Here is a 26,286-nt window from a genome sequence, read left to right on the forward strand (position 1 = left end):
ATGGCCCTGCCGCATAGCCCCCTATGTAGCCCCATAGCCCCCCCCTATATAACCCCATAGCCCCCTATGTAGCCCCATGGCCCTGCCCCATAGCCCCCCCCATGGCCCTGCCCCATAGCCCCCCTATATAGCCCCATAGCCCCCCCTATATAGCCCTATAGCCCTCTATGTAGCCCCATGGCCCTGCCCCATAGCCCCCCTATATAGCCCCATAGCCCCCCCCCATATAACCCAATAGCCCTCTATGTACCCCCATGGCCCTGCCCCATAGCCCCCCCCATGGCCCTGCCCCATAGCCCCTATGTAGCCCCATAGCCCCCCCCTATATAACCCCATAGCCCCCTATGTAGCCCCATGGCCCTGCCCCATAGCCCCCCCCATGGCCCTGCCCCATAGCCCCCTATGTAGCCCCATAGCCCCCCCTATATAACCCCATAGCCCCCTATGTAGCCCCATGGCCCGGCCCCATAGCCCCCCTATATAGCCCCATAGCCCCCCCCCATATAACCCAATAGCCCTCTATGTAGCCCCATGGCCCTGCCCCATAGCCCCCCCCATGGCCCTGCCCCATAGCCCCCCCTATATAGCCCCATAGCCCCCCCTATATAGCACTATAGCCCTCTATGTAGCCCCATGGCCCTGCCCCATAGCCCCCCCCATATAACCCCATAGCCCCCTATGTAGCCCCATAGCCCCCCCCTATATAGCCCCATAGCCCCCTATGTAGCCCCATAGCCACCCCTATATAGCCCCATAGCCCCCTATGTAGCCCCATGGTCCTGCCCCATAGCCCCTATGTAGCCCCATAGCCCTGCCCCATAGCCCTGCCCCATAGCCCCCCATGTCCCTGCCCCACTGCAGACTGGAACACGCTGATCGTGGGCAAGCTCTCCCCATGGATCCGCCCCGATTCCCCCCTGGAGCACGTGAGGAGGAACTCGGAGGGGGTGAGCGGGGTTTGGGGTGAAAAAGGGGGATTTTGGGCAAAAAAAAAGGGATTTGGGGGGAAAAAGGGGGATTTTGGGCAAAAAAAGGGATTTTGGGGGGAAAAAGGGGGATTTTGGGCAAAAAAAGGGATTTGGGGGGAAAAAGGGGGATTTTGGGCAAAAAAAGGGATTTGGGGGGAAAAAGGGGGATTTTGGGCAAAAAAAAGGGATTTTGGGGTGAAAAAGGGGGATTTTGGGCAAAAAAAGGGATTTGGGGGGAAAAAGGGGGATTTTGGGCAAAAAAAGGGATTTGGGGGGAAAAAGGGGGATTTTGGGCAAAAAAAAGGGATTTGGGGGGAAAAAGGGGGATTTTGGGCAAAAAAAGGGATTTTGGGGGGAAAAAGGGGGATTTTGGGCAAAAAAAAGGGATTTTGGGGGGAAAAAGGGGGATTTTGGGCAAAAAAAGGGATTTGGGGGGAAAAAGGGGGATTTTGGGCAAAAAAAAGGGAATTTTTGGGGGAAAAAGGGGGATTTTGGGCAAAAAAAGGGATTTGGGGGGAAAAAGGGGGATTTTGGGCAAAAAAAAGGGATTTGGGGGAAAAAGGGGGATTTTGGGCAAAAAAAAAGGGATTTTGGGGGAAAAAGGGGGATTTTGGGCAAAAAAAGGGATTTGGGGGGAAAAAGGGGGATTTTGGGCAAAAAAAAAGGGATTTGGGGGGAAAAAGGGGGATTTTGGGCAAAAAAAGGGATTTTGGGGGGAAAAAGGGGGATTTTGGGAAAAAAAAGGGATTTGGGGGGAAAAAGGGGGATTTTGGGCAAAAAAAAGGGATTTGGGGGGAAAAAGGGGGATTTTGGGCAAAAAAAAGGGATTTGGGGGAAAAAGGGGGATTTTGGGCAAAAAAGGGATTTGGGGTGAAAAAGGGGGATTTTGGGCAAAAAAAAAGGGATTTGGGGGGAAAAAGGGGGATTTTGGGAAAAAAAAAGGGATTTGGGGGGAAAAAGGGGGATTTTGGGCAAAAAAAAAGGGATTTGGGGGGAAAAAGGGATTTTGGGCAAAAAAAGGGATTTGGGGGGAAAAAGGGGGATTTTGGGCAAAAAAAAAGGGATTTGGGGGGAAAAAGGGGGATTTTGGGCAAAAAAAAAGGGATTTGGGGGGAAAAAGGGGGATTTTGGGCAAAAAAAAGGGATTTTGGGGGAAAAGGGGGATTTGGGGCAAAAAAAAGGGATTTGGGGGGAAAAAGGGGGATTTTGGGCAAAAAAAAAGGGATTTGGGGGGAAAAGGGGGGATTTTGGGCAAAAAAAGGGATTTTGGGGGGAAAAAGGGGGATTTTGGGCAAAAAAAAAGGGATTTTGGGGGGAAAAAGGGGGATTTTGGGCAAAAAAAGGGATTTGGGGGGAAAAAGGGGGATTTTGGGCAAAAAAAGGGATTTTGGGGGGAAAAAGGGGGATTTTGGGCAAAAAAAAGGGATTTTGGGGGGAAAAAGGGGGATTTTGGGCAAAAAAAAGGGATTTGGGGGAAAAAGGGGGATTTTGGGCAAAAAAAAGGGATTTGGGGGAAAAAGGGGGATTTTGGGCAAAAAAAAGGGATTTTGGGGGAAAAAGGGGGATTTTGGGCAAAAAAAGGGATTTGGGGGGAAAAAGGGGGATTTTGGGAAAAAAAAAGGGATTTGGGGGGAAAAAAGGGGGATTTTGGGCAAAAAAAAGGGATTTGGGTGGAAAAAGGGGGATTTTGGGCAAAAAAAAAGGGATTTGGGGGGAAAAAGGGGGATTTTGGGCAAAAAAAGGGATTTGGGGGGAAAAAGGGGGATTTTGGGCAAAAAAAAGGGATTTGGGGGGAAAAAGGGGGATTTTGGGCAAAAAAAGGGATTTGGGGGGAAAAAAGGGGGATTTTGGGCAAAAAAAGGGAATTTGGGGGGAAAAAAGGGGGATTTTGGGCAAAAAAAGGGATTTGGGGGGAAAAAGGGGGATTTTGGGCAAAAAAAGGGATTTGGGGGGAAAAAGGGGGATTTTGGGCAAAAAAAAGGGATTTTGGGGGGAAAAAGGGGGATTTTGGGCAAAAAAAAGGGATTTGGGGGGAAAAAGGGGGATTTTGGGCAAAAAAAAAGGGATTTGGGGGAAAAAGGGGGATTTTGGGCAAAAAAAGGGAATTTGGGGGGAAAAAGGGGGATTTTGGGCAAAAAAAAGGGATTTGGGGGAAAAAGGGGGATTTTGGGCAAAAAAAAAAGGGAATTTGGGGGAAAAAGGGGGATTTTGGGGGGAAAAAGGGGGATTTTGGGCAAAAAAAAAGGGATTTGGGGGGAAAAAGGGGGATTTTGGGCAAAAAAAGGGATTTGGGGGGAAAAAGGGGATTTTGGGCAAAAAAAAGGAATTTGGGGGGAAAAGGGGGATTTTGGGCAAAAAAAAAGGGATTTGGGGGGAAAAAGGGGGATTTTGGGCAAAAAAAAGGGAATTTTGGGGGGAAAAAGGGGGATTTTGGGCAAAAAAAGGGATTTGGGGGGAAAAAGGGGGATTTTGGGCAAAAAAAAGGGATTTGGGGGAAAAAGGGGGATTTTGGGCAAAAAAAAAGGGATTTGGGGGAAAAAGGGGGATTTTGGGCAAAAAAAAGCCGGTTTTGGCGTGAAAAACGTCGTTTTTGGGTGCACAAAGCCGTTTTTGGGGAAAAAAACGCCATTTTTGAGGTGAAAAACGTCGTTTTTGGGGTGAAAAACGCCGTTTTTGGGTGAAAAAAGCCGTTTTTGGGGTGAAAAACGCCGTTTTTGGGTGAAAAAAGCCGTTTTTGGGGTGAAAAACACCGTTTTTGGGGTGAAAAAGCCGTTTTTGGGGTGAAAAAAGCCATTTTTGGGGTGAAAAAAGCCGGTTTTGGGTGAAAAAAGCCGTTTTTTGGGTGAAAAAAGCCGGTTTTGGGGTGAAAAACGCCGTTTTTGGGGTGAAAAAAGCCGTTTTTGGGTGAAAAAAGCCGTTTTTGGGGTGAAAAAAGCCGTTTTTTTGGTGAAAAAAGCCGTTTTGGGGTGAAAAACGCCATTTTTGGGGTGAAAAAAGCCGTTTTTGGGGTGAAAAAAGCCGTTTTTGGGGTGAAAAATGCCGTTTTTGGGGTGAAAAAAGCCGTTTTTGGGTGAAAAAAGCCGTTTTTGGGGTGAAAAAAGCCGGTTTTGGGGTGAAAAACGCCATTTTTGGGGTGAAAAAAGCCGTTTTTGGGGTGAAAAAAGCCGTTTTTGGGGTGAAAAAAGCCGTTTTGGGGTGAAAAAAGCCGTTTTTGGGGTGAAAAAAGCCGGTTTTGGGGTGAAAAAAGCCGGTTTTGGGTGAAAAAAGCCGTTTTTGGGGTGAAAAAAGCCGTTTTTGGGTGAAAAAAGCCGTTTTTGGGGTGAAAAAAGCCGTTTTTGGGGTGAAAAAAGCCGTTTTGGGGTGAAAAAAGCCGTTTTTGGGGTGAAAAAAGCCGGTTTTGGGGTGAAAAAAGCCGTTTTTGGGTGAAAAAAGCCATTTTTGGGGTGAAAAAAGCCGTTTTGGGGGTGAAAAAAGCCATTTTTGGGGTGAAAAGCGCCGTTTTTGGGGTGAAAAGCGCCATTTTTGGGTGAAAAAAGCCGTTTTGGGGGTGAAAAAAGCCGTTTTTGGGGTGAAAAAAGCCATTTTTGGGGTGAAAAAAGCCGTTTTTGGGGTGAAAAAAGCCGTTTTTGGGTGAAAAAAGCCGTTTTTGGGGTGAAAAAAGCCGTTTTTGGGGTGAAAAAAGCCGTTTTGGGGGTGAAAAACGCCGTTTTTGGGGTGAAAAAAGCCGTTTTTGGGGTGAAAAAAGCCGTTTTTGGGGTGAAAAAAGCCGTTTTTGGGGTGAAAACCGCCGTTTTTGGGTCTGTGCCCCCAGGCCCTGAGCCAGGAGCTGGGCTTCGGGGCCTACCTGGGCCTGCCCGCGGTGCTGGTGCCCCTGCGGCAGCGCCACAGCCCCAACCTGGCCCGGCTGCTCTGCAGCCACCTCCATGGGGCCCATCACAGCGCCATGGTGAGCTATGGGGCGGCTATGGGGCGCTATGGGGGGGATATGGGGTGCTATGGGGGGTATATGGGGTGCTATGGGGGGGTATGGGGTGGGTATGGGGTGGTTATGGGGTGCTATGGGGTGGTTATGGGGTGCTATGGGGGGGTTATGTGGTGCTGGGGGGGGTTATGGGGTGGTTTTGGGGAGATTATGGGGGCAGTGGGGGGTTATGGGGCAGCTATGGGGGGGATATGGGGGCAGTGGGGGGCTATGGGGTGGTTATGGGGAGGTTATGGGGGCAGTGGGGGGTTATGGGGTGCTATGGGGTGGTTATGGGGCACTATGGGGTGGTTATGGGGGGGCTATGGGGTGGTTATGGGGTGCTATGGGGCTCTATGGGGTGGTTATGGGGCGCTATGGGGTGGTTATGGGGGGGCTATGGGGTGGTTATGGGGGGTTATGGGGTGCTATGGGGCTCTATGGGGTGGTTATGGGGCGCTATGGGGTGGTTATGGGGTGTTATGGAGGGGTTATGGGGTGGTTATGGGGGCAATAGGGGGGCTATGGGGGGGTTATGGGGTGCTATGGGGCTCTATGGGGTGGTTATGGGGGCAATGGGGTGGTTATGGGGGGCTATGGGAGGCTGTGGGTGGTCAGTGGCGCTCAGTGGGGCTCAATGGGAGTCCAATGGCGGTTACTGGTCCCAAACTGGTTCTAACTGGTCTGAACTGGTCCCAAACTGGTTCTAAACTGGTTTGAACTGGTCTAAACTGGTTCTAAACTGGTCCCAACTGGTTTTAACTGGTCTGAACTGGTTCTAACTGGTCTGAACTGGTCCCAAACTGGTCTGAACTGGTCCCAAACTGATCTGAACTGGTCTGAACTGGTCCAAACTGGTCTGAACTGGTTCTAACTGGTCTGAACTGGTTCTGACTGGTTTGAACTGGTCTGAACTGGTCCCAAACTGGTTCTCACTGGTTCTAACTGGTCTGAACTGGTCCCAACTGGTTTGAACTGGTCTGAACTGGTCCCAAACTGGTCTGAACTGGTCCCAAACTGGTTTGAACTGGTTCTAACTGGTCCCAAACTGATCTGAACTGGTTCAAACTGGTCTGAACTGGTTCTAACTGGTCTGAACTGGTCCCAACTGGTTCTAAACTGGTTTGAACTGGTTCTAACTGGTCTGAACTGGTCTGAACTGGTCCCAAACTGGTTCTAAACTGGTCTGAACTGGTCCAAACTGGTCTGAACTGGTCCAGACTGGTTCTAACTGGTCTGAACTGGTCCCAAACTGGTCTGAACTGGTCCCAACTGGTCCCAAACTGATCTGAACTGGTTCAAACTGGTCTGAACTGGTTCTAACTGGTCTGAACTGGTTCTAACTGGTCTGAACTGGTTCTAACTGGTTCTAACTGGTTCTAAACTGGTTTGAACTGGTTCTAACTGGTTCTAACTGGTCTGAACTGGTTCTAACTGGTCTGAACCGGTTCTAACTGGTTCTAACTGGTCTGAACCGGTTCTAACTGGTTCTAACTGGTCTGACACGGCGCAGGTGTGGGTGCAGGTGCCCCTCCTGGCCCCCGAGGCCGAGCGCGAGGACCTGGTGGGCAACGAGGAGCCGGAGCGCGGCGGGGACGAGACCACGTGGGGCTGGTCGGTTCATACTGGTTTATACTGGTTTATACTGGTTTATACTGGTTTATACTGGTGTGGGCCCTTTGGGGCTGCTTTGGGCCAGTTTAGGGCTTTTTGGGGTGGTTTGGGGGCATTTTGGGGGGTTTTGGGCCCTTTTGGGGTGGTCGGTTCATACTGGTTTATACTGGTTTATACTGGTTTATACTGGTTTATACTGGTGTGGGCCCTTTGGGGCTGCTTTGGGACAGTTTAGGGCTTTTGGGGGTGGTTTGGGGGCATTTTGGGGGGTTTTGGGCCATTTTGGGGTGGTCGGTTCATACTGGTTTATACTGGTTTATACTGGTTTATACTGGTTTATACTGGTTTATACTGGTTTGGGCCCTTTGGGGCTGCTTTGGGACAGTTTAGGGCTTTTGGGGGCTTTTTGGGGTGGTTTGGGGGCATTTTGGGGGGGTTTGGGCCATTTTGGGGTGGTCGGTTCATACTGGTTTATACTGGTTTATACTGGTTTATACTGGTTTATACTGGTTTATACTGGTGTGGGCCCTTTGGGGCTGCTTTGGGCCAGTTTGGGGCGGTTTTGGGCCATTTTGGGGTGGTTTTGGGCCATTTTGGGGTGGTTTTGGTCCATTTTGGGTGGTTTTGGGCCATTTTGGGGTGATTTGGGCCATTTTGGGGTGGTTTTGGTCCATTTTGGGGTGGTTTGGTCCATTTTGGGGTGGTTTTGGGCCATTTTGGGGTGATTTTGGTCCATTTTGGGGTGATTTTGGTTCATTTTGGGGTGATTTGGGTCCATTTTGGGGTGATTTGGGGCCATTTTGGGGTGATTTGGGTCCATTTTGGGGTGATTTGGGGCCATTTTGGGGTGATTTGGGTCCATTTTGGGGTGATTTGGTCCATTTTGGGGTGGTTTGGTCCATTTTGGGGTAATTTTGGGCCATTTTGGGGTGGTTTTGGTCTATTTTGGGGTGATTTGGGTCCATTTTGGGGTGATTTGGGTCCATTTTGGGTGGTTTTGGTCCATTTTGGGGTGATTTGGGGCCATTTTGGGGTGATTTTGGTCCATTTTGGGGTGGTTTTGGTCCATTTTGGGGTGTTTTGGTCCATTTTGGGGTGATTTGGTCCATTTTGGGGTGGTTTTGGTCCATTTTGGGGTGATTTGGGGCCATTTTGGGGTGATTTGGTCCATTTTGGGGTGATTTTGGTCCATTTTGGGGTGATTTTGGTCCATTTTGGGGTGTTTTGGTCCATTTTGGGGTGATTTTGGTCCATTTTGGGGTGATTTTGGTCCATTTTGGGGTGGTTTTGGTCCATTTAGGGGTGGTTTGGGGCCATTTTGGGGTGATTTTGGTCCATTTTGGGTGATTTTGGTCCATTTTGGGGTGATTTTGGTCCATTTAGGGGTGGTTTGGGGCCATTTTGGGGTGATTTTGGTCCATTTTGGGGTGGTTTTAGTCCATTTTGGGGTGGTTTTGGGCCATTTTGGGGTGATTTGGTCCATTTTGGGGTGATTTTGGTCCATTTTGGTGTGATTTGGGTCCATTTTGGGGTGATTTTGGTCCATTTTGGTGTGATTTGGGTCCATTTTGGGGTGATTTGGTCCATTTTGGGGCGGTTTTGGACCATTTTGGGATGATTTGGTCCATTTTGGGGTGGTTTTGGTCCATTTTGGGGTGATTTTGGTCCATTTTGGGGTGATTTTGGTCCATTTTGGGGTGATTTGGGGCCATTTTGGGGTGATTTTGGTCCATTTTGGGGTGGTTTTGGTCCATTTTGGGGTGGTTTTGGTCCATTTTGGGGTGGTTTTGGTCCATTTTGGGGTGATTTGGGACCATTTTGGGGTGATTTTGGTCCATTTTGGGGTGGTTTTGGTCCATTTTGGGGTGATTTGGTCCATTTTGGGGTGATTTTGGTCCATTTTGGGGTGATTTGGGACCATTTTGGGGTGATTTTGGTCCATTTTGGGGTGGTTTTGGTCCATTTTGGGGTGATTTTGGTCCATTTTGGGGTGATTTTGGTCCATTTTGGTGTGATTTGGGTCCATTTTGGGGTGATTTGGTCCATTTTGGGGCGGTTTTGGACCATTTTGGGATGATTTGGTCCATTTTGGGGTGGTTTTGGTCCATTTTGGGGTGTTTTGGTCCATTTTGGGGTGATTTTGGTCCATTTTGGGGTGATTTTGGTCCATTTTGGGGTGATTTGGGGCCATTTTGGGGTGGTTTTGGTCCATTTTGGGGTGGTTTTGGTCCATTTTGGGGTGGTTTTGGTCCATTTTGGGGTGATTTGGTCCATTTTGGGGTGATTTTGGTTCATTTTGGGGTGATTTTGGTCCATTTTGGGGTGATTTGGTCCATTTTGGGGTGATTTTGGTTCATTTTGGGGTGATTTGGGGCCATTTTGGGGTCCCCATAGGTGGCACGACTTCCGCACCCTCTGTGACTACAACAAGCGGGTGGGGGTCGGTGAGTTGGGGGCGTGGCCAAGGCCGAAGGGGGCGTGGCCAAGGGGGGGGGGGAGGTTCCCACCACAAAGGGGCGGTGCCATCAGACCCCATTCATAACATAGGCCCCCCATTGATAACACAGGGCCCCCCATTCCCCATCCCCCAGCCCCATAGCGCCCCCCCATTCCCCATCCCCCAGCCCCATAGCGACCCCCCCATTCCCCATCCCCCAGCCCCATAGCGACCCCCCCATTCCCCATCCCCCAGCCCCATAGCGACCCCCTATTTCCCCATCCCCCAGCCCCATAGCAACCCCCTATTTCCCCATCCCCCAGCCCCATAGCGACCCCCCCATTCCCCATCCCCCAGCCCCATAGCGACCCCCCCATTCCCCATCCCCCAGCCCCATAGCGACCCCCATTCTCCCCATCCCCCAGCCCCATAGCGACCCCCCCATTCCCCATCCCCCAGCCCCATAGCGACCCCCCCATTCTCCCCCTACCCCAGCCCTAGAGGTGGGGCCGGACCTGCCCTCCAACGCCGCCCTAGAGCGCTGGTTGGGGGAGCCCCTGAAGGCCGCCCTGCTGCCCACCAGCCTCTTCCTCACCAACAAGAAGGGGTTCCCCGTGCTCTCCAGGCCCCACCAGCGCCTCCTCGCCCGGCTCCTTAAGGTATGGGGGGCTATAGGGGTCTATGGGGGGTCTATGGGGGTCTATGGGGGGTCTATGGGGGTCTGTGGGGGGTCTATGGGGGTCTATGGGGGTCTATGGGGGTCTATGGGGGGTCTATGGGGTGTCTATGGGGGGTCTATGGGGGTCTATGGGGGGTCTATGGGGTGTCTATGGGGGGTCTATGGGGCTCTATGGGGGGTCTATGGGGTGTCTATGGGGGGTCTATGGGGGTCTATGGGGGGTCTATGGGGTGTCTATGGGGGGTCTATGGGGCTCTATGGGGGGTCTATGGGGTGTCTATGGGGGGTCTATGGGGGTCTATGGGGGGTCTATGGGGGGTCTGTGGGGGTCTATGGGGGTCTATGGGGGGTCTATGGGGGGTCTATGGGGGTCTATGGGGGTCTGTGGGGGGTCTATGGGGTGTCTATGGGGGTCTATGGGGGGTCTATGGGGGTCTATGGGGGGTCTATGGGGGGTCTATGGGGGTCTGTGGGGGGTCTATGGGGGTCTATGGGGTGTCTATGGGGGGTCTATGGGGGGTCTATGGGGGTCTATGGGGGGTCTATGGGGGTCTATGGGGGTCTATGGGGTGTCTATGGGGTGTCTATGGGGGGTCTATGGGGGTCTATGGGGGTCTATGGGGGGTCTATGGGGGTCTGTGGGGCTCTATGGGGTGTCTATGGGGTGTCTATGGGGGGTCTATGGGGGTCTATGGGGTGTCTATGGGGGGTCTATGGGGTGTCTATGGGGGGTCTATGGGGGGTCTATGGGGGTCTATGGGGGGTCTATGGGGGGTCTATGGGGGTCTGTGGTTTCTATGGGGGGTCTATGGGGCTCTACGGGGTGTCTATGGGGGTCTGTGGGGTTTCTGTGGGGGTCTGTGAGGTGTCTATGGGGGTCTATGGGGTGTCTATAGGGCTCTGTGTGGTGTCTGTGGATCTCTATGGGGTCTCTATGGGTCTCTATGTGTCCCTATGGGTCTCTATGGATCTCTATGGGTCTCTGTGGGTCTCTATGGGTCTCTATGGGTCTCTATGAATCTCTATGGGGTTTCTATGGGTCTCTATGGGTTTCTATGGGTCTCTATGGGTCTCTATGGGGTCTCTATGTGGTCCCTATGGGTCTCTATGTGTCCCTATGGGTCTCTATGGGTCTCTATGGGGTCTCTATGGGTCTCTATGTGTCTCTATGGGTCTCTATGGGTCCCTATGGGTCTCTATGGTTCTCTATGGGTCTCTATGGGTCTCTATGGGTCCCTATGGGTCCCTATGGGTCTCTATGGTTCTCTATGTGTCTCTATGGATCTCTATGGGTCTCTATGTGTCTCTATGGGTCTCTATGGGTCCCTATGGGTCTCTATGGTTCTCTATGGGTCTCTATGGGTCTCTATGTGTCTCTATGGGTCTCTATGGGTCCCTATGGGTCTCTATGGTTCTCTATGGGGTCTCTATGTGTCTCTATGGGTTTCTATGTGTCTCTATGGGTCTCTATGGGTCCCTATGGGTCTCTATGGTTCTCTATGGGTCTCTATGGGTCCCTATGGGTCTCTATGTGTCTCTATGGGTCTCTATGTGTCCCTATGGGTCTCTATGGGTCTCTATGGGTCTCTATGGGTCTCTATGGGTCTCTATGGTTCTCTATGGGTCTCTATGGGTCTCTATGGGTCTCTATGGGTCCCTATGGGTCCCTATGGATCTCTATGGGTCCCTATGGATCTCTATGGGTCCCTACGTGATCTCTCTGTACCCCCACCGTCCCCCCCTGTGCCCGCCCCCCAAGTTGGAGGTGCAGGTGGTGCTGACGGGCGCCCCCCGCCATGGGGGGAAGCCCCTGGCTTCCTACCTGCAGTACCTGGAACATGTGGGGCAGCACCGGCCCCCCCCCTCGGCCTATGAGCTCTTCGCTAGGGGCTACGAGGATTACCTGCAGAGCCCCCTGCAGGTTGGGGGGCCGCTATGGGGCTGGAGGGGGGGGGCCGCTATGGGGCTGGGAATGGGATTCTATGGGGCTGGGAATGGGGTTCTATGGGGCTGGGAATGGGGTCTATGGGGCTGGGAATGGGTTCTATGGGGTGGGAATGGGGTTTGTGGGGGTTGGAATGGGTTCTATGGGGCTGGGAATGGGGTCTGTGGGGCTGGGAATGGGGTTTGTGGGGGTTGGAATGGGTTCTATGGGGTGGGAATGGGGTCTGTGGGGCTGGGAATGGGGTTTGTGGGGTTGGGAATGGGGTCTATGGGGCTGGGAATGGGGTTTGTGGGGCTGGGAATGGGGTCTATGGGGCTGGGAATGGGGTCTATGGGGCTGGGAATGGGGTCTATGGGGCTTGGAATGGGTTCTATGGGGCTGGGAATGGGTTCTATGGGGCTGGGAATGGGGTTTGTGGGGTTGGAATGGGTTCTATGGGGCTGGGAATGGGGTCTGTGGGGGTTGGAATGGGTTCTATGGGGCTGGGAATGGGGTTTGTGGGGGTTGGAATGGGGTCTATGGGGCTGGGAATGGGGTTTGTGGGGCTGGGAATGGGGTTCTATGGGGCTGGGAATGGGGTTTGTGGGGCTGGGAATGGGTTCTATGGGGCTGGGAATGGGGTTTGTGGGGCTGGGAATGGGGTTTGTGGGGCTGGGAATGGGGTCTATGGGGCTGGGAATGGGGTCTATGGGGCTGGGAATGGGGTTTGTGGGGCTGGGAATGGGTTCTATGGGGCTGGGAATGGGGTTTGTGGGGGTTGGAATGGGTTCTATGGGGTGGGAATGGGGTTTGTGGGGGTTGGAATGGGGTCTATGGGGCTGGGAATGGGGTTTGTGGGGCTGGGAATGGGGTTTGTGGGGCTGGGAATGGGTTCTATGGGGCTGGGAATGGGGTTTGTGGGGGTGGGAATGGGGTTTGTGGGGCTGGGAATGGGGTTTGTGGGGGTTGGAATGGGTTCTATGGGGCTGGGAATGGGGTTTGTGGGGCTGGGAATGGGGTCTATGGGGCTGGGAATGGGGTTTGTGGGGGTTGGAATGGGGTCTATGGGGCTGGGAATGGGGTTTGTGGGGGTGGGAATGGGTTCTATGGGGCTGGGAATGGGGTTTGTGGGGCTGGGAATGGGGTTTGTGGGGGTTGGAATGGGGTCTATGGGGCTGGGAATGGGGTTCTATGGGGTTGGGAATGGGTTCTATGGGGTGGGAATGGGGTCTATGGGGCTGGGAATGGGGTTTGTGGGGCTGGGAATGGGGTCTGTGGGGCTGGGAATGGGGTCTATGGGGCTGGGAATGGGGTTCTATGGGGTTGGAATGGGGTTCTATGGGGCTGGGAATGGGTTCTATGGGGCTGGGAATGGGGTTTGTGGGGTTTGGAATGGGTTCTATGGGGCTGGGAATGGGGTTCTATGGGGCTGGGAATGGGGTCTGTGGGGCTGGGAATGGGGTTTGTGGGGTTTGGAATGGGTTCTATGGGGCTGGGAATGGGGTTCTATGGGGCTGGGAATGGGGTTTGTGGGGCTGGGAATGGGGTCTGTGGGGCTGGGAATGGGGTCTGTGGGGCTGGGAATGGGGTCTATGGGGCTGGGAATGGGGTTCTATGGGGTTGGAATGGGGTTCTATGGGGCTGGGAATGGGTTCTATGGGGCTGGGAATGGGGTTTGTGGGGTTTGGAATGGGTTCTATGGGGCTGGGAATGGGGTCTGTGGGGCTGGGAATGGGGTTTGTGGGGCTGGGAATGGGTTCTATGGGGTTTGGAATGGGTTCTATGGGGCTGGGAATGGGGTTTGTGGGGGTTGGAATGGGTTCTATGGGGCTGGGAATGGGGTCTATGGGGTTGGAGGGGTCCTATGGGGGTAAATGTGGAGTGGAAGGGGGCGTGGCCTGCCCATATATGGGGTTAAATGGGTCCTATGGGGCAGGGAAGGGGGCGTGGCCTGCCCATATATGGGGTTAAATGGGTCCTATGGGGCTGGGAAGGGGGCGTGGCCTGCCCATATATGGGGTTAAATGGGTTCTATGGGGCGGGGGAAAGTTGGGCGTGGCCTGCCTATATATGGAAATGGGTCCTATGGGGAGTGGAAGGGGGCGTGGCCTGCCCATATATGGGATTTAATAGGTCCTATGAGGATATGAAAGGGGGCGTGGCCTGCCCATATATGGGGCTCACAGGCCACGCCCCCTTCTCCCCATAGCCCCTTATGGACAACCTGGAGTCGCAGACCTATGAGGTGTTCGAGAAGGATCCAATCAAATACTCCCAATACCAGCAGGTGGGCGGGGCCGAGGCCTCCCATTGGCTGCTGTCCCGCGCCTCATTAGCATAACCACGCCCCCCTTCCTTATAAGGCGATATATAGGTGCCTGCTCGACCGGGTGCCTGAGGAGGAGAAGGACACCAATGTGCAGTGAGTGCTATGGGGCGCCCCACATCGCTATGGGGCGCCCCACATCCCTATGGGGCACCCTTGCACCCCACTTATGGGTCCCTCTGCACCTCACGGGTCCTTTGGGGAACCCCATACGCCATCTGTGGGGTGCCCCACATCCCTATGGGGCACCCCTGCACCCCACTTATGGGTCCCTATGGGTCCCCCTACCCCACTTATGGGTCCGTATACCCCACTTATGGGTCCCTCTACCCCACTTATGGGTCCGTATACCTCACTTATGGGTCCCTATGGGTCCCCCAGCCCCACTTATGGGTCCCTATGAGTCCCCTCTACACCATTTATGGGTCCCTATGGGTCCCCCTACCCCACCTATGGGTCTCTCTACCCCACTTATGGGTCCCTATGGGTCCTCCTCTACCCCACTTATGGGTCCCTCTCCCCCACTTATGGGTCCCTATGGGTTCCTCTCCCCCACTTATGGGTCCCTATGGGTCCCTCTACCCCACTTATGGGTCCATATACCCCACTTATGGGTCCCTATGGGTTCCTCTACCCCACTTATGGGTCCCTATGGGTCCCCCCTACCCCACTTATGGGTCCCCCAACCCCACTTACGGGTCCCTCTACCCCACTTACGGGTCCCTCTACCCCACTTATGGGTCCCTCTACCCCACTTATGGGTCCCTATGGGTCCCCGCTATGGGTCGCTATGGGGCACCCCACACCTCGCTCTGCCCCATAGGGTGGTGATGGTGCTGGGGGCGGGGCGGGGGCCGCTGGTGAGCGCCGCCCTCCGAGCTTCCCGCCAGGCAGCGCGGCCAATCAGGGTCTACGCCGTGGAGAAGAACCCCAACGCCGTGGTCACGTGAGCGCTGCCCCATAGCCCTGCCCCATAGCGCTGCCCCATAGCGCTGCCCCATAGCCCTACACCATAGCCCTGTCCCATAGCCCTGCCCCATAGCCCTGCCCCATAGCGCTGCCCCATAGCGCTGCCCCATAGCGCTGCCCCATAGCCCTGCCCCATAGCGCTGCCCCATAGCCCTGCCCCATAGCGCTGCCCCGTAGCCCTGCCCCATAGCACTGCCTCATAGCGCTGCCCCATAGCCCTGCCCCGTAGTGCTGCCCCGTAGCCCTGCCCCATAGCCCTGCCCCATAGCGCTGCCCCATAGCGCTGCCCCATAGCCCTGCCCCATAGCACTACCCCATAGCCCTGCCCTGTAGTGCTGCCCCGTAGCGCTGCCCCATAGCCCTACACCATAGCCCTGTCCCATAGCCCTACACCATAGCCCTGTCCCATAGCGCTGCCCCATAGCCCTGCCCCATAGCGCTGCCCCATAGCGCTGCCCCTTAGTGCTGCCCCATAGCCCTACACCATAGCCCTGCCCCATAGCCCTGCCCCATAGCCCTGCCCCATAGCACTGCCCCATAGCCCTACACCATAGCCCTGTCCCATAGCGCTGCCCCATAGCCCTGCCCCATAGCCCTGCCCCGTAGCGCTGCCCCATAGCGCTGCCCCATAGCCCTGCCCCATAGCGCTGCCCCATAGCCCTACACCATAGCCCTGTCCCATAGCGCTGCCCCATAGCCCTGCCCCGTAGCGCTGCCCCATAGCGCTGCCCCATAGCCCTGCCCCATAGCGCTGCCCCATAGCGCTGCCCCATAGCCCTGCCCCATAGTGCTGCCCCATAGTGCTGCCCCTTAGTGCTGCCCCATAGCCCTGCCCCATAGCCCTGCCCCATAGCCCTGCCCCATAGTGCTGCCCCTTAGTGCTGCCCCATAGCCCTGCCCCATAGTGCTGCCCCTTAGTGCTGCCCCATAGCCCTGCCCCATAGCCCTGCCCCATAGAGCCCCATTGAGCCCCCATAGAGTGGGGGGGGGATGTCCATAGAGACATCATAGGGCCCCACAGAGCCCTATAGAGACCCCATACGGCCCCATAGAAACCCCATAGAGCCCTATAGAGACATCATAGGGCCCCATAGATCCCCATAGAGACATCATAGAGACCCCATAGAGCCCCATAGAAACCCCATACAGCCCTATAGAAACATCATAGAAACCCCATAGAGACCCCATAGAGACCCCATAGACCCCCCCCTTGGTATCCTGTAGAGCCCCATAGAAACCCCATAGATACCCCATAGACACCCCATAGACCCCCATAGACACCCCATAGACACCCCATAGACCCCCATAGACCCCCATAGACACCGCATAGCCACCCCATAGACCCCCCATAGACACCCCATAGACCCCCATAGCGCCCCATAGCCACCCCATAGCGCCCCATAGACCCCCATAGACCCCCATAGCCACCCCATAGAGCCCCATAGACCCCCATAGCCACCCCATAGCCACCCCATAGCGCCCCATAGACACCCCATAGCGCCCCATAGACCCCCCATAGCCACCCCATAGAGCCCCATAGACACCCCATAGCCACCCCATAGCCGCCCCATAGCCGCCCCCTATCCCCCGCAGGCTGCAGAGCTGGCAGTACGAGGAGTGGGGGGCGCAGGTGACGGTTGTGGGGCAGGACATGAGGGGCTGGAGCCCCCCCGAGGGCGCCGACCTCGTGGTCTCCGAGCTCTTGGGTTCCTTTGGGGACAACGAATTGAGCCCCGAGTGCCTGGATGGGGCCCAGCACTGCCTCAAGGGTGGGGATTATGGGATGGAAAGGGGGATCTATGGGGTTCTATGGGGTATAATGGGGTTCTATGGGGTTTAATGGGGTTCTATGGGGTTCTATGGGGTTTAATGGGGTTATAATGGGGTTATAATGGGGTTCTATGGGGTTAGAATGGGGTTATAATGGGGTTTAATGGGGTTATAATGGGGTTCTATGGGGTTCAATGGGGTTATAATGGTGTTCTATGGGGTTAGAATGGGGTTTAATGGGGTTATAATGGGGTTATAATGGGTTTCAATGGGGTTATAATGGGGTTCTATGGGGTTATAATGGGGTTTAATGGGGTTCTATGGGGTTATAATGGGGTTCTATGGGGTTAGAATGGGGTTATAATGGGGTTATAATGGGGTTCAATGGGGTTCTATGGGGTTTAATGGGGTTCTATGGGGTTATAATGGGGTTCTATGGGGTTTAATGGGGTTCTATGGGGTATAATGGGGTTCTATGGGGTATAATGGGGTTTAATGGGGTTCAATGGGGTTAGAATGGGGTTTAATGGGGTTCAATGGGGTTAGAATGGGGTTATAATGGGGTTAATGGGGTTCTATGGGGTTAGAATGGGGTTTAATGGGGTTAGAATGGGGTTTAATGGGGTTAGAATGGGGTTTAATGGGGTTCAATGGGGTTCAATGGGGTTTAATGGGGTTCTATGGGGTTAGAATGGGGTTAGAATGGGGTTTAATGGGGTTCTATGGGGTTAGAATGGGGTTAGAATGGGGTTCTATGGGGTTAGAATGGGGTTCTATGGGGTTTAATGGGGTTCTATGGGGTTATAATGGGGTTCTATGGGGTTCTATGGGGTTATAATGGGGATTAATGGGGTTCTATGGGGTTAGAATGGGGTTCTGTGGGGTTATAATGTGGTTCTATGGGGTTAGAATGGGGTTATAATGGGGTTCTATGGGGTTAGAATGGGGTTCTATGGGGTTTAATGGGGTTCTATGGGGTTCTATGGGGTTAGAATGGGGTTCTGTGGGGTTATAATGTGGTTCTATGGGGTTATAATGGGGTTCAATGGGGTTAGAATGGGGTTAGAATGGGGTTCTATGGGGTTAGAATGGGGTTCTATGGGGTTTAATGGGGTTCTATGGGGTTAGAATGGGGTTCTATGGGGTTAGAATGGGGTTCTGTGGGGTTATTATGGGGTTAGAATGGGGTTCTATGGGGTTTAATGGGGTTATAATGGGGTTTAATGGGGTTAGAATGGGGTTAGAATGGGGATTAATGGGGTTCTATGGGGTTATAATGGGGTTTAATGGGGTTATAATGGGGTTCTATGGGGTTTAATGGGGTTCTATGGGGTTAGAATGGGGTTTAATGGAGTTATAATGGGGTTCTATGGGGTTAGAATGGGGTTCTATGGGGTTAGAATGGGGTTCTATGGGGTTAGAATGGGGTTATAATGGGGTTCTATGGGGTTAGAATGGGGTTCAATGGGGTTCTATGGGGTTAGAATGGGGTTCTATGGGGTTTAATGGGGTTATAATGGGGTTCTATGGGGTTATAATGGGGTTCAGTGGGGTTATAATGGGGGATAATGGGGTTCAGTGGGGTTATAATGGGGTTCAATGGGGTTTAATGGGGTTCTATGGGGTTAGAATGGGGTTCTATGGGGTTAGAATGGGGTTCTATGGGGTTCTATGGGGTTAGAATGGGGTTCTATGGGGTTAGAATGGGGTTCTATGGGGTTAGAATGCGGTTCTGTGGGGTTATAATGGGGTTCTATGGGGTTATAATGGGGTTTAATGGGGTTCTATGGGGTTTAATGGGGTTCTATGGGGTTAGAATGGGGTTCAATGGGGTTTAATGGGGGATAATGGGGTTCAATGGGTTTCAATGGGGTTATAATGGGGTTCTATGTGATTTCAATGGGGCTCAATGGGGCTCAATGGGGTTCTAACGGATGCCTATGGGTCGCCATGGGTCTGTGCCCCACAGCGGGGGGGGTGAGCATCCCCTGCTCCTACACCTCCTTCCTGGCGCCCATCTCCTCCTCCAAGCTCTACACCGAGGTGCGGGGCTGCCGCGAGCGCGACCGCGACCCCGAGGTACCGTCTATGGGGCAGCTATGGGGCGGCTATGGGGCAGCTATGGGGCTGGGTATGGGGCAGCAATGGGGCAGCTATGGGGCGGCTGTGGGGCTGGGTATGGGGCAGCAATGGGGGTCAATGGGGCAGCTATGGGGCTGGGTATGGGGTGGCTATGGGGCTGGCTATGGGACAGCTATGGGGCTGAGTATGGGGCAGCTATGGGGGTCAAGGGGTGGCTATGGGGCAGCTATGGGGCGGCTATGGGGCTGGGTATGGGGCAGCTATGGGGCTGGGTATGGGGCAGCTATGGGGCTGGGTATGGGGCTGCTATGGGGCTGGCTATGGGGCAGCTATGGGGCGGCTATGGGGCTGGGTATGGGGCAGCTATGGGGCTGGGTATGGGGCTGCTATGGGGCTGGCTATGGGGCAGCTATGGGGCTGGCTATGGGGCGGCTATGGGGCCAGGCTATGGGGCTGCTATGGGGCAGCTATGGGGCGGCTGTGGGGCTGGGTATGGGGCAGCTATGGGGCAGCTATGGGGCTGGGTATGGGGCAGCAATGGGGCTGCTATGGGGCAGCTATGGGGCAGCTGTGGGGTTGGGTATGGGGCAGCTATGGGGCAGCTATGGGGCGGCTGTGGGGCTGGCTATGGGACAGCTATGGGGCTGAGTATGGGGCAGCTATGGGGGTCAAGGGGCGGCTATGGGGCAGCTATGGGACGGCTATGGGGCTGGGTATGGGGCAGCTATGGGGCTGGGTATGGGGTGGCTATGGGGCAGCTATGGGGCTGGGTATGGGGCAGCTATGGGGCAGCTATGGGGCTGGGTATGGGGCGGCTATGGGGCGGCTATGGGGCTGGGTATGGGGCTGCTATGGGGCAGCTATGGGGCTGGGTATGGGGCAGCTATGGGGCTGGGTATGGGGCTGGCTATGGGACAGCTATGGGGCTGAGTATGGGGCAGCTATGGGGGTCAAGGGGCGGCTATGGGGCAGCTATGGGGCGGCTATGGGGCTGGGTATGGGGCAGCTATGGGGCTGGGTATGGGGCGGCTATGGGGCAGCTATGGGGCTGGGTATGGGGCAGCTATGGGGCTGGGTATGGGGCAGCTATGGGGCTGGGTATGGGGCGGCTATGGGGCTGGGTATGGGGCTGGCTATGGGACAGCTATGGGGCTGAGTATGGGGCAGCTATGGGGGTCAAGGGGCGGCTATGGGGCAGCTATGGGGCGGCTGTGGGGCTGAGTATGGGGCAGCTATGGGGCTGCTATGGGGCAGCTATGGGGCTGGCTATGGGGCAGCTATGGGGCAGCTATGGGGCAGCTATGGGGCGGCTGTGGGGCTGGGTATGGGGCGGCTATGGGGCTGCTATGGGGCTGGCTATGGGGCAGCTATGGGGCTGGGTATGGGGCAGCAATGGGGCTGCTATGGGGCAGCTATGGGGCGGCTGTGGGGCTGGGTATGGGGCAGCTATGGGGCAGCTATGGGGCGGCTGTGGGGCTGGGTATGGGGCAGCTATGGGGCTGCTATGGGGCAGCTATGGGGCTGGCTATGGGGCAGCTATGGGGCTGGGTATGGGGCGGCTATGGGGCAGCTATGGGGCTGGGTATGGGGCGGCTATGGGGCGGCTATGGGGCTGGGTATGGGGCTGCTATGGGGCAGCTATGGGGCTGGGTATGGGGCAGCTATGGGGGTCAAGGGGCGGCTATGGGGCAGCTATGGGGCGGCTATGGGGCTGGGTATGGGGCAGCTATGGGGCTGGGTATGGGGCGGCTATGGGGCAGCTATGGGGCTGGGTATGGGGCAGCTATGGGGCTGGGTATGGGGTGGCTATGGGGCTGCTATGGGGCTGGGTATGGGGCAGCTATGGGGGTCAATGGGGCGGCTATGGGGCAGCTATGGGGCGGCTATGGGGCTGCTATGGGGCTGGGTATGGGGCAGCTATGGGGCGGCTATGGGGCTGGGTATGGGGCAGCCGTGGGGTCAATGGGGCGGCTATGGGGCAGCTATGGGGCTGGGTATGTGTTGCTATGGGGGTCAATGGGGTGGCTATGGGGCTGGGGGGTGTCTATAGGGCAGCTATGGAGGGCAGTGGGGCAGGTTATGGGGCATCGGGGGGGGCAGTGGGGCTGGGTATGGGGCAGCTATGGGGGTCAGTGGGGTGGCTATGGGGCTGGGGGGGGTCTATAGGGCAGCTATGGAGGGCAATGGGGCAGGTTATGGGGCTTGGGGGGGGGCTATGTGTTGCTCTATGGGTCCATCTATGGGTCCATTTATGGGTCCATCTATGGGTCCCTCTATGGGCCCATCTATGGGTCACTCCGTGGGTCACTCTGTGGGTCCATCTATGGTTCCATCTATGGGTCACTCTATGGGTCTCTGTATGGGTCCATCTATGGGTCACTCTATTGGTCCCCCTATGGGTCCATTTATGGGTCCATCTATGGGTCCCCCATGGGTCCCTCTATGGGTCCCCCATGGGTCCATCTATGGGTCTATCTATGGGTCACTCTATGGGCCTGTCTGTGGCTCCATCCATGGGCCCATCTATGGGCCCCCCTATGGCTCCATCTATGGGTCCATCTATAGGCCCATCTATGGGTCACCCTATGGCTCCATCTATGGGTCCCCCTATGGCTCCATCTATGGGCCCCCCTATGGCTCCATCTATGGGTCCCCCTATGGCTCCATCTATGGGTCCATCTATGGCTCCATCTATGGGTCGCCCTATGGCTCCATCTATGGGTCCATCTATGGCTCCATCTATGGGTCCATCTATAGGCCCATCTATGGGTCGCCCTATGGCTCCATCTATGGCTCCATCTATGGGTCCATCTATGGGTCGCCCTATGGCTCCATCTATGGGTCCCCCTATGGCTCCATCTATGGGTCCCCCTATGGCTCCATCTATGGGTCCCCCTATGGCTCCATCTATGGGCCCCCCTATGGCTCCATCTATGGGTCCCCTATGGCTCCATCTATGGGTCCCCCTATGGCTCCATCTATGGGTCCATCTATGGCTCCATCTATGGGTCCCCCTATGGCTCCATCTATGGGTCCATCTATGGCTCCATCTATGGGTCCCCCTATGGCTCCATCTATGGGTCCCCCTATGGCTCCATCTATGGGTCGCCCTATGGCTCCATCTATGGCTCCATCTATGGGTCCATCTATGGGTCGCCCTATGGCTCCATCTATGGGTCCCCCTATGGCTCCATCTATGGGTCCCCCTATTGCTCCATCTATGGGTCCATCTATGGCTCCATCTATGGGTCGCCCTATGGCTCCATCTATGGGTACCCCTATGGCTCCATCTATAGGTCCCCCTATGGCTCCATCTATGGGTCGCCCTATGGCTCCATCTATGGGACCCCCTATGGCTCCATCTATGGGTCGCCCTATGGCTCCATCTATGGGTCCATCTATAGGCCCATCTATGGGTCGCCCTATGGCTCCATCTATGGGTCGCCCTATGGCTCCATCTATGGGTCCATCTATAGGCCCATCTATGGGTCCATCTATGGCTCCATCTATGGGTCCCTGCCCCATAGGCCCAGTTCGAGATGCCCTACGTCGTCCGCCTCCACAACTACCACCAATTGGCCGCCCCCCAACCTTGCTTCACCTTCCAGCACCCCAACCCCGGTAAGCCATTGGTCGGCGCCCCCGCTGACGTCAGCGGGGGCGCCGACCAATGGCGTGGCTCCTTGCGGCAGAGGCAGCCAATGACAACAGCCGGTACCGCCTCCTGACCTTCCGGGTCCAGGTCAACTCCGTGCTCCATGGCTTCGCTGGCTACTTCGAGACCACCCTCTATGGGGACATCACCCTCAGTAGGGCGCTATGGGGTGGCTATGGGGTGGCTATGGGGTGGTTATGGGGTGCTATGGGGTGGCTATGGGGGGTCTATGGGGGGTCTATGGGGTGCTATGGGGGTCTATGGGGTGGCTATGGGGGTCTATGGGGGGTCTATGGGGTGCTATGGGGTGGCTATGGGGGTCTATGGGGTGCTGTGGGGGTCTATGGGGTGCTATGGGGTGCTATGGGGGTCTATGGGGTGCTATGGGGGGTCTATGGGGGGTCTATGGGGTGGCTATGGGGCTCTGTGGGGTGCTATGGGGGTCTATGAGGTGCTATGGGGATCTATGGGGGTCTATGGGGTGTCTATGGGGGTCTATGGGGTGGCTATGGGGGGTCTATGGGGGGTCTATGGGGTGCCTATGGGGGTCTATGGGGCGGCTATGGGGGTCTATGTGGGGTCTATGGGGATCTATGGGGTGCTATGGGGGTCTATGGGGGTCTATGGGGGGTCTATGAGGATCTATGGGGTGCTATGGGGTGTCTATGGGGCTCTATGGGGCTCTACAGGGTGTCTGGGGGGTGTCTACGGGGTGCTATGGGGGGTCTATGGGGTGGCTATGGGGTGTGTATGGGGCTCTGTGGGTTATCTATGGGGTGTCTGGGGGGCTCTGTGGGGTGTCTATGGGGCTCTATGGAGCACTATGGGGTGTCTGTGGGGTGCTTTGGGTTGTCTATGGGGTTCTATGTGGCTCTATGGGGTATCTATGGGGCGTCTGTGGGGCTCTAGGGGGTGTCTATGTGGTGCTGTGGGGCTCTGGGGGGTGCTCTGGGGTGTCTGTGGGCCGCTATGGGGTGTCTGTGGGGTGTTAAGCGGTGTCTATGGGAGCTCTGTGGGGTGCTATGGGGCGTCTATGGGGTGCTGTGTGTTGTCTGTGTGGCTCTATGGGGTGTCTATGGGGTGTCTATGGGGTGCTGTGGGGTGTTACTGGGCTCTGGGGGGTGTCTATGGGGTGCTATGTGATGTCTATGGGGCTCTGTGGGGCGCTATGGGGTGTCTATGGGGCTCTATGGGGTGCGAGTATCCCGGGGGGGGGGGGGGGCGTGTCCTCCCGTGGTCACATGACCCCGCAGGTATCCGCCCGGAGACGCACTCCCCGGGGATGTTCTCCTGGTTCCCCATCTTCTTCCCCATCAAGGTACCGCCCCCAACATGGCCGCCCCCTGTGGGCGCCGCCATCTTGGCTCTGCCCCCTCACCATGGGCGCCGCCATCTTGGCTTCCCTATGGGTACCGCCATTTTGGCTGCCTGCACCCTATGGGCGCCGCCATCTTGGCTTCCCCCCCACTATGGGCGCTGCCATCTTGGCTTCCTGCCCCCTATGGGTGCCGCCATCTTGGCTCCGCCCCCTCAACATGGGCGCCGCCATCTTGGCTCTGCCCCCCCCTCTCCCCACCATGGGCGCCGCCATCTTGGCTTCCCTATGGGGCCGCCATTTTGGCTTCCTGCCCCCTATGGGCGCCGCCATCTTTGCTTCCCCCCATGGCCACCACCCCCTATGGGGCCGCCATTTTGGCTCCCTGCACCCTATGGGCGCTGCCATCTTGGCTTCCCTATGGGGCCGCCATTTTGGCTGCCTGCACCCTATGGGCGCCGCCATCTTGGTTCTGATCCCCCCTCACCATGGGCGCCGCCATCTTGGCTTCCCTATGGGGCCGCCATTTTGGCTCCCTGCCCCCTATGGGCGCTGCCATCTTGGCTTCCTGCTCCCTATGGGCGCCGCCATCTTGGCTCCACCCCCTCAACATGGGCGCCGCCATCTTGGCTCTGCCCCCCCTCACCCCACCATGGGCGCCGCCATCTTGGCTTCCCTATGGGGCTGCCATTTTGGCTTCCTGCCCCCTATGGGTGCCGCCATCTTGGCTTCCCCCCATGGCCACCACCCCCTATGGGCACCGCCATCTTGGCTTCCCTATGGGGCCGCCATTTTGGCTGCCTGCACCCTATGGGTGCCGCCATCTTGGCTTCCCCCCCACTATGGGTGCCACCATCTTGGCTTCCCTATGGGGCTGCCATCTTGGCTTCCTGCACCCTATGGGTGCCACCATCTTGGCTTCCCCTTTGGGTGCCGCCATCTTGGCTCCGCCCCCTCAACATGGGCGCCGCCATCTTGGCTCCGCCCCCTCACCATGGGCGCCGCCATCTTGGTTTCCCTATGGGGCTGCCATTTTGGCTTCCTGCCCCCTATGGGCGCCGCCATCTTGGCTGCCTGCCCCCTATGGGCGCCGCCATCTTGGCTCCACCCCCTCACCATGGGTGCCACCATCTTGGCTTCCCTATGGGGCTGCCATCTTGGCTTCCTGCCCCATATGGGCTCTGCCATCTTGGCTCCGCCATCTTTGCTTCAACCCCCCTCCCCATGGCCGCCGCCATCTTGCCTTCCCCCCATAGCTGCCACCCCCTATGGCCACCTCCATCTTGCCTTCCCCTATGGCCACCGCCATCTTGCCTCCCACCCCATGGCCGCCGCCATCTTGCCTCCCACCCCATGGCCGCCGCCATTTTGGCTTCCCTATGTGCAGCGCCATCTTGGCTTCCTGCCCCATATGGCCTCCGCCATCTTGGCTTCACCCCCCCCTCTCCCCATGGCCACCTCCATCTTGACTCCCCCATGACCACTGCCCCCTATAGCCGCCGCCATCTTGGCTTCCTGCCCCCTATGGCCACCGCCATCTTGGCTCCCTTATGGCCGCCGCCATCTTGCTTTCCACCACGTGGCCGCCGCCATCTTGGCTCCCTTATGGCCGCCGCCATCTTGCCTTCCCCTATGGCCACCACCATTTGCCTTCCACCCCATGGCCACTCTCCCCTATGGCCGCCGCCATCTTGCTTTCCACCACACGGCCGCCGCCATCTTGCCTTCCCCATGGCCACTCTCCCCTATGGCCCCCGCCATTTTGCCTCCCTTATGGCCGCCGCCATCTTGCTTCCCACCACACGGCCGCCGCCATCTTGCTTCCCTCACGGCCGCCGCCATCTTGCTTCCCACCACGTGGCCGCCGCCATCTTGCCTCCCCCCCTCTTCCTCTTCACATCCCCGCCGCCATTTTCCCCTCTCATTTTTCTCCCTTTCTTATCTCCCCCTTTCCCCTCCCCCCTCCCCCCCCCCCAGCAACCCCTCCCCCTACAGGCCGGCCAGGACCTCACCGTGGCCTTTTGGCGTTGCTCCACCCCCAAGAAGGTGTGGTACGAATGGGCCGTCACCGGCCCCGCCCCTTCCGCCCTCCACAACCCCGCGGGCCGCTCTTACACCATCGGCCTCTGACCAATAAACGCCCTGGGGCTTTTGTTTCGTCACCTCGCTTATTATGGGATGCCAAACATCACCGCGCCTTGTACGGAACGTGGGCGCCGCCATCTTGGATCCCCCCCCCCCACACACACCACCACCACCACAAGGCCCGCGCCTTGTACGGACCGTGGCCGCCGCCATCTTGGATCCCCTCACCGCGCAACCGCGTTTAAACGCTCCCTTTCTTCTTCCCCCCGATATCGTTTCTATGTCGCGATAGCTCCCAGCCCCACCCCCGTCCGTAGCGTGTCTATGTCGCGATAGCCGCCGTTTAAACGCGTTTGGGGGCCGTTTAAACACACGCAGCCCCCCCCCCCCGCTTGGAAGCACGGCGCATGCGCGTCGCCATGGTAACAGGGAGGAAGGGAAGAGACCGGAGAGGGGGGGGGCGTGGTTTGCGCGCCGGCCAATAGGAAGCGAGAGGGAGGA

At 56.4% G+C, this 26,286-nt stretch overlaps 1 protein-coding gene across 1 annotated transcript; it reads left to right on the forward strand.

Annotated features, from left to right (window-relative positions):
* Positions 1-25,837, forward strand: PRMT5 (protein arginine methyltransferase 5). Its single transcript, XM_061444550.1, has 16 exons — positions 1-25; positions 862-947; positions 4,780-4,914; positions 6,443-6,543; positions 8,938-8,987; positions 9,476-9,639; positions 11,419-11,580; positions 13,793-13,870; positions 13,947-14,005; positions 14,733-14,855; positions 16,472-16,647; positions 18,618-18,727; positions 22,258-22,351; positions 22,423-22,539; positions 23,639-23,703; positions 25,678-25,837. Exons 1-16 carry the CDS (start codon positions 1-3, stop codon positions 25,828-25,830), a joined length of 1,698 nt encoding a protein of 565 aa, XP_061300534.1. The 3' UTR covers positions 25,831-25,837.
* The last annotated feature ends 449 nt before the right edge of the window (positions 25,838-26,286 follow it).

Source organism: Pezoporus flaviventris, unplaced genomic scaffold (genome assembly GCF_033815535.1).
Source record: "Pezoporus flaviventris isolate CSIRO_AGI_PZ_B2104156 unplaced genomic scaffold, CSIRO_AGI_Pfla_v1 ptg000981l, whole genome shotgun sequence".
Classification (NCBI taxonomy): Eukaryota; Metazoa; Chordata; class Aves; order Psittaciformes; family Psittacidae; genus Pezoporus; species Pezoporus flaviventris.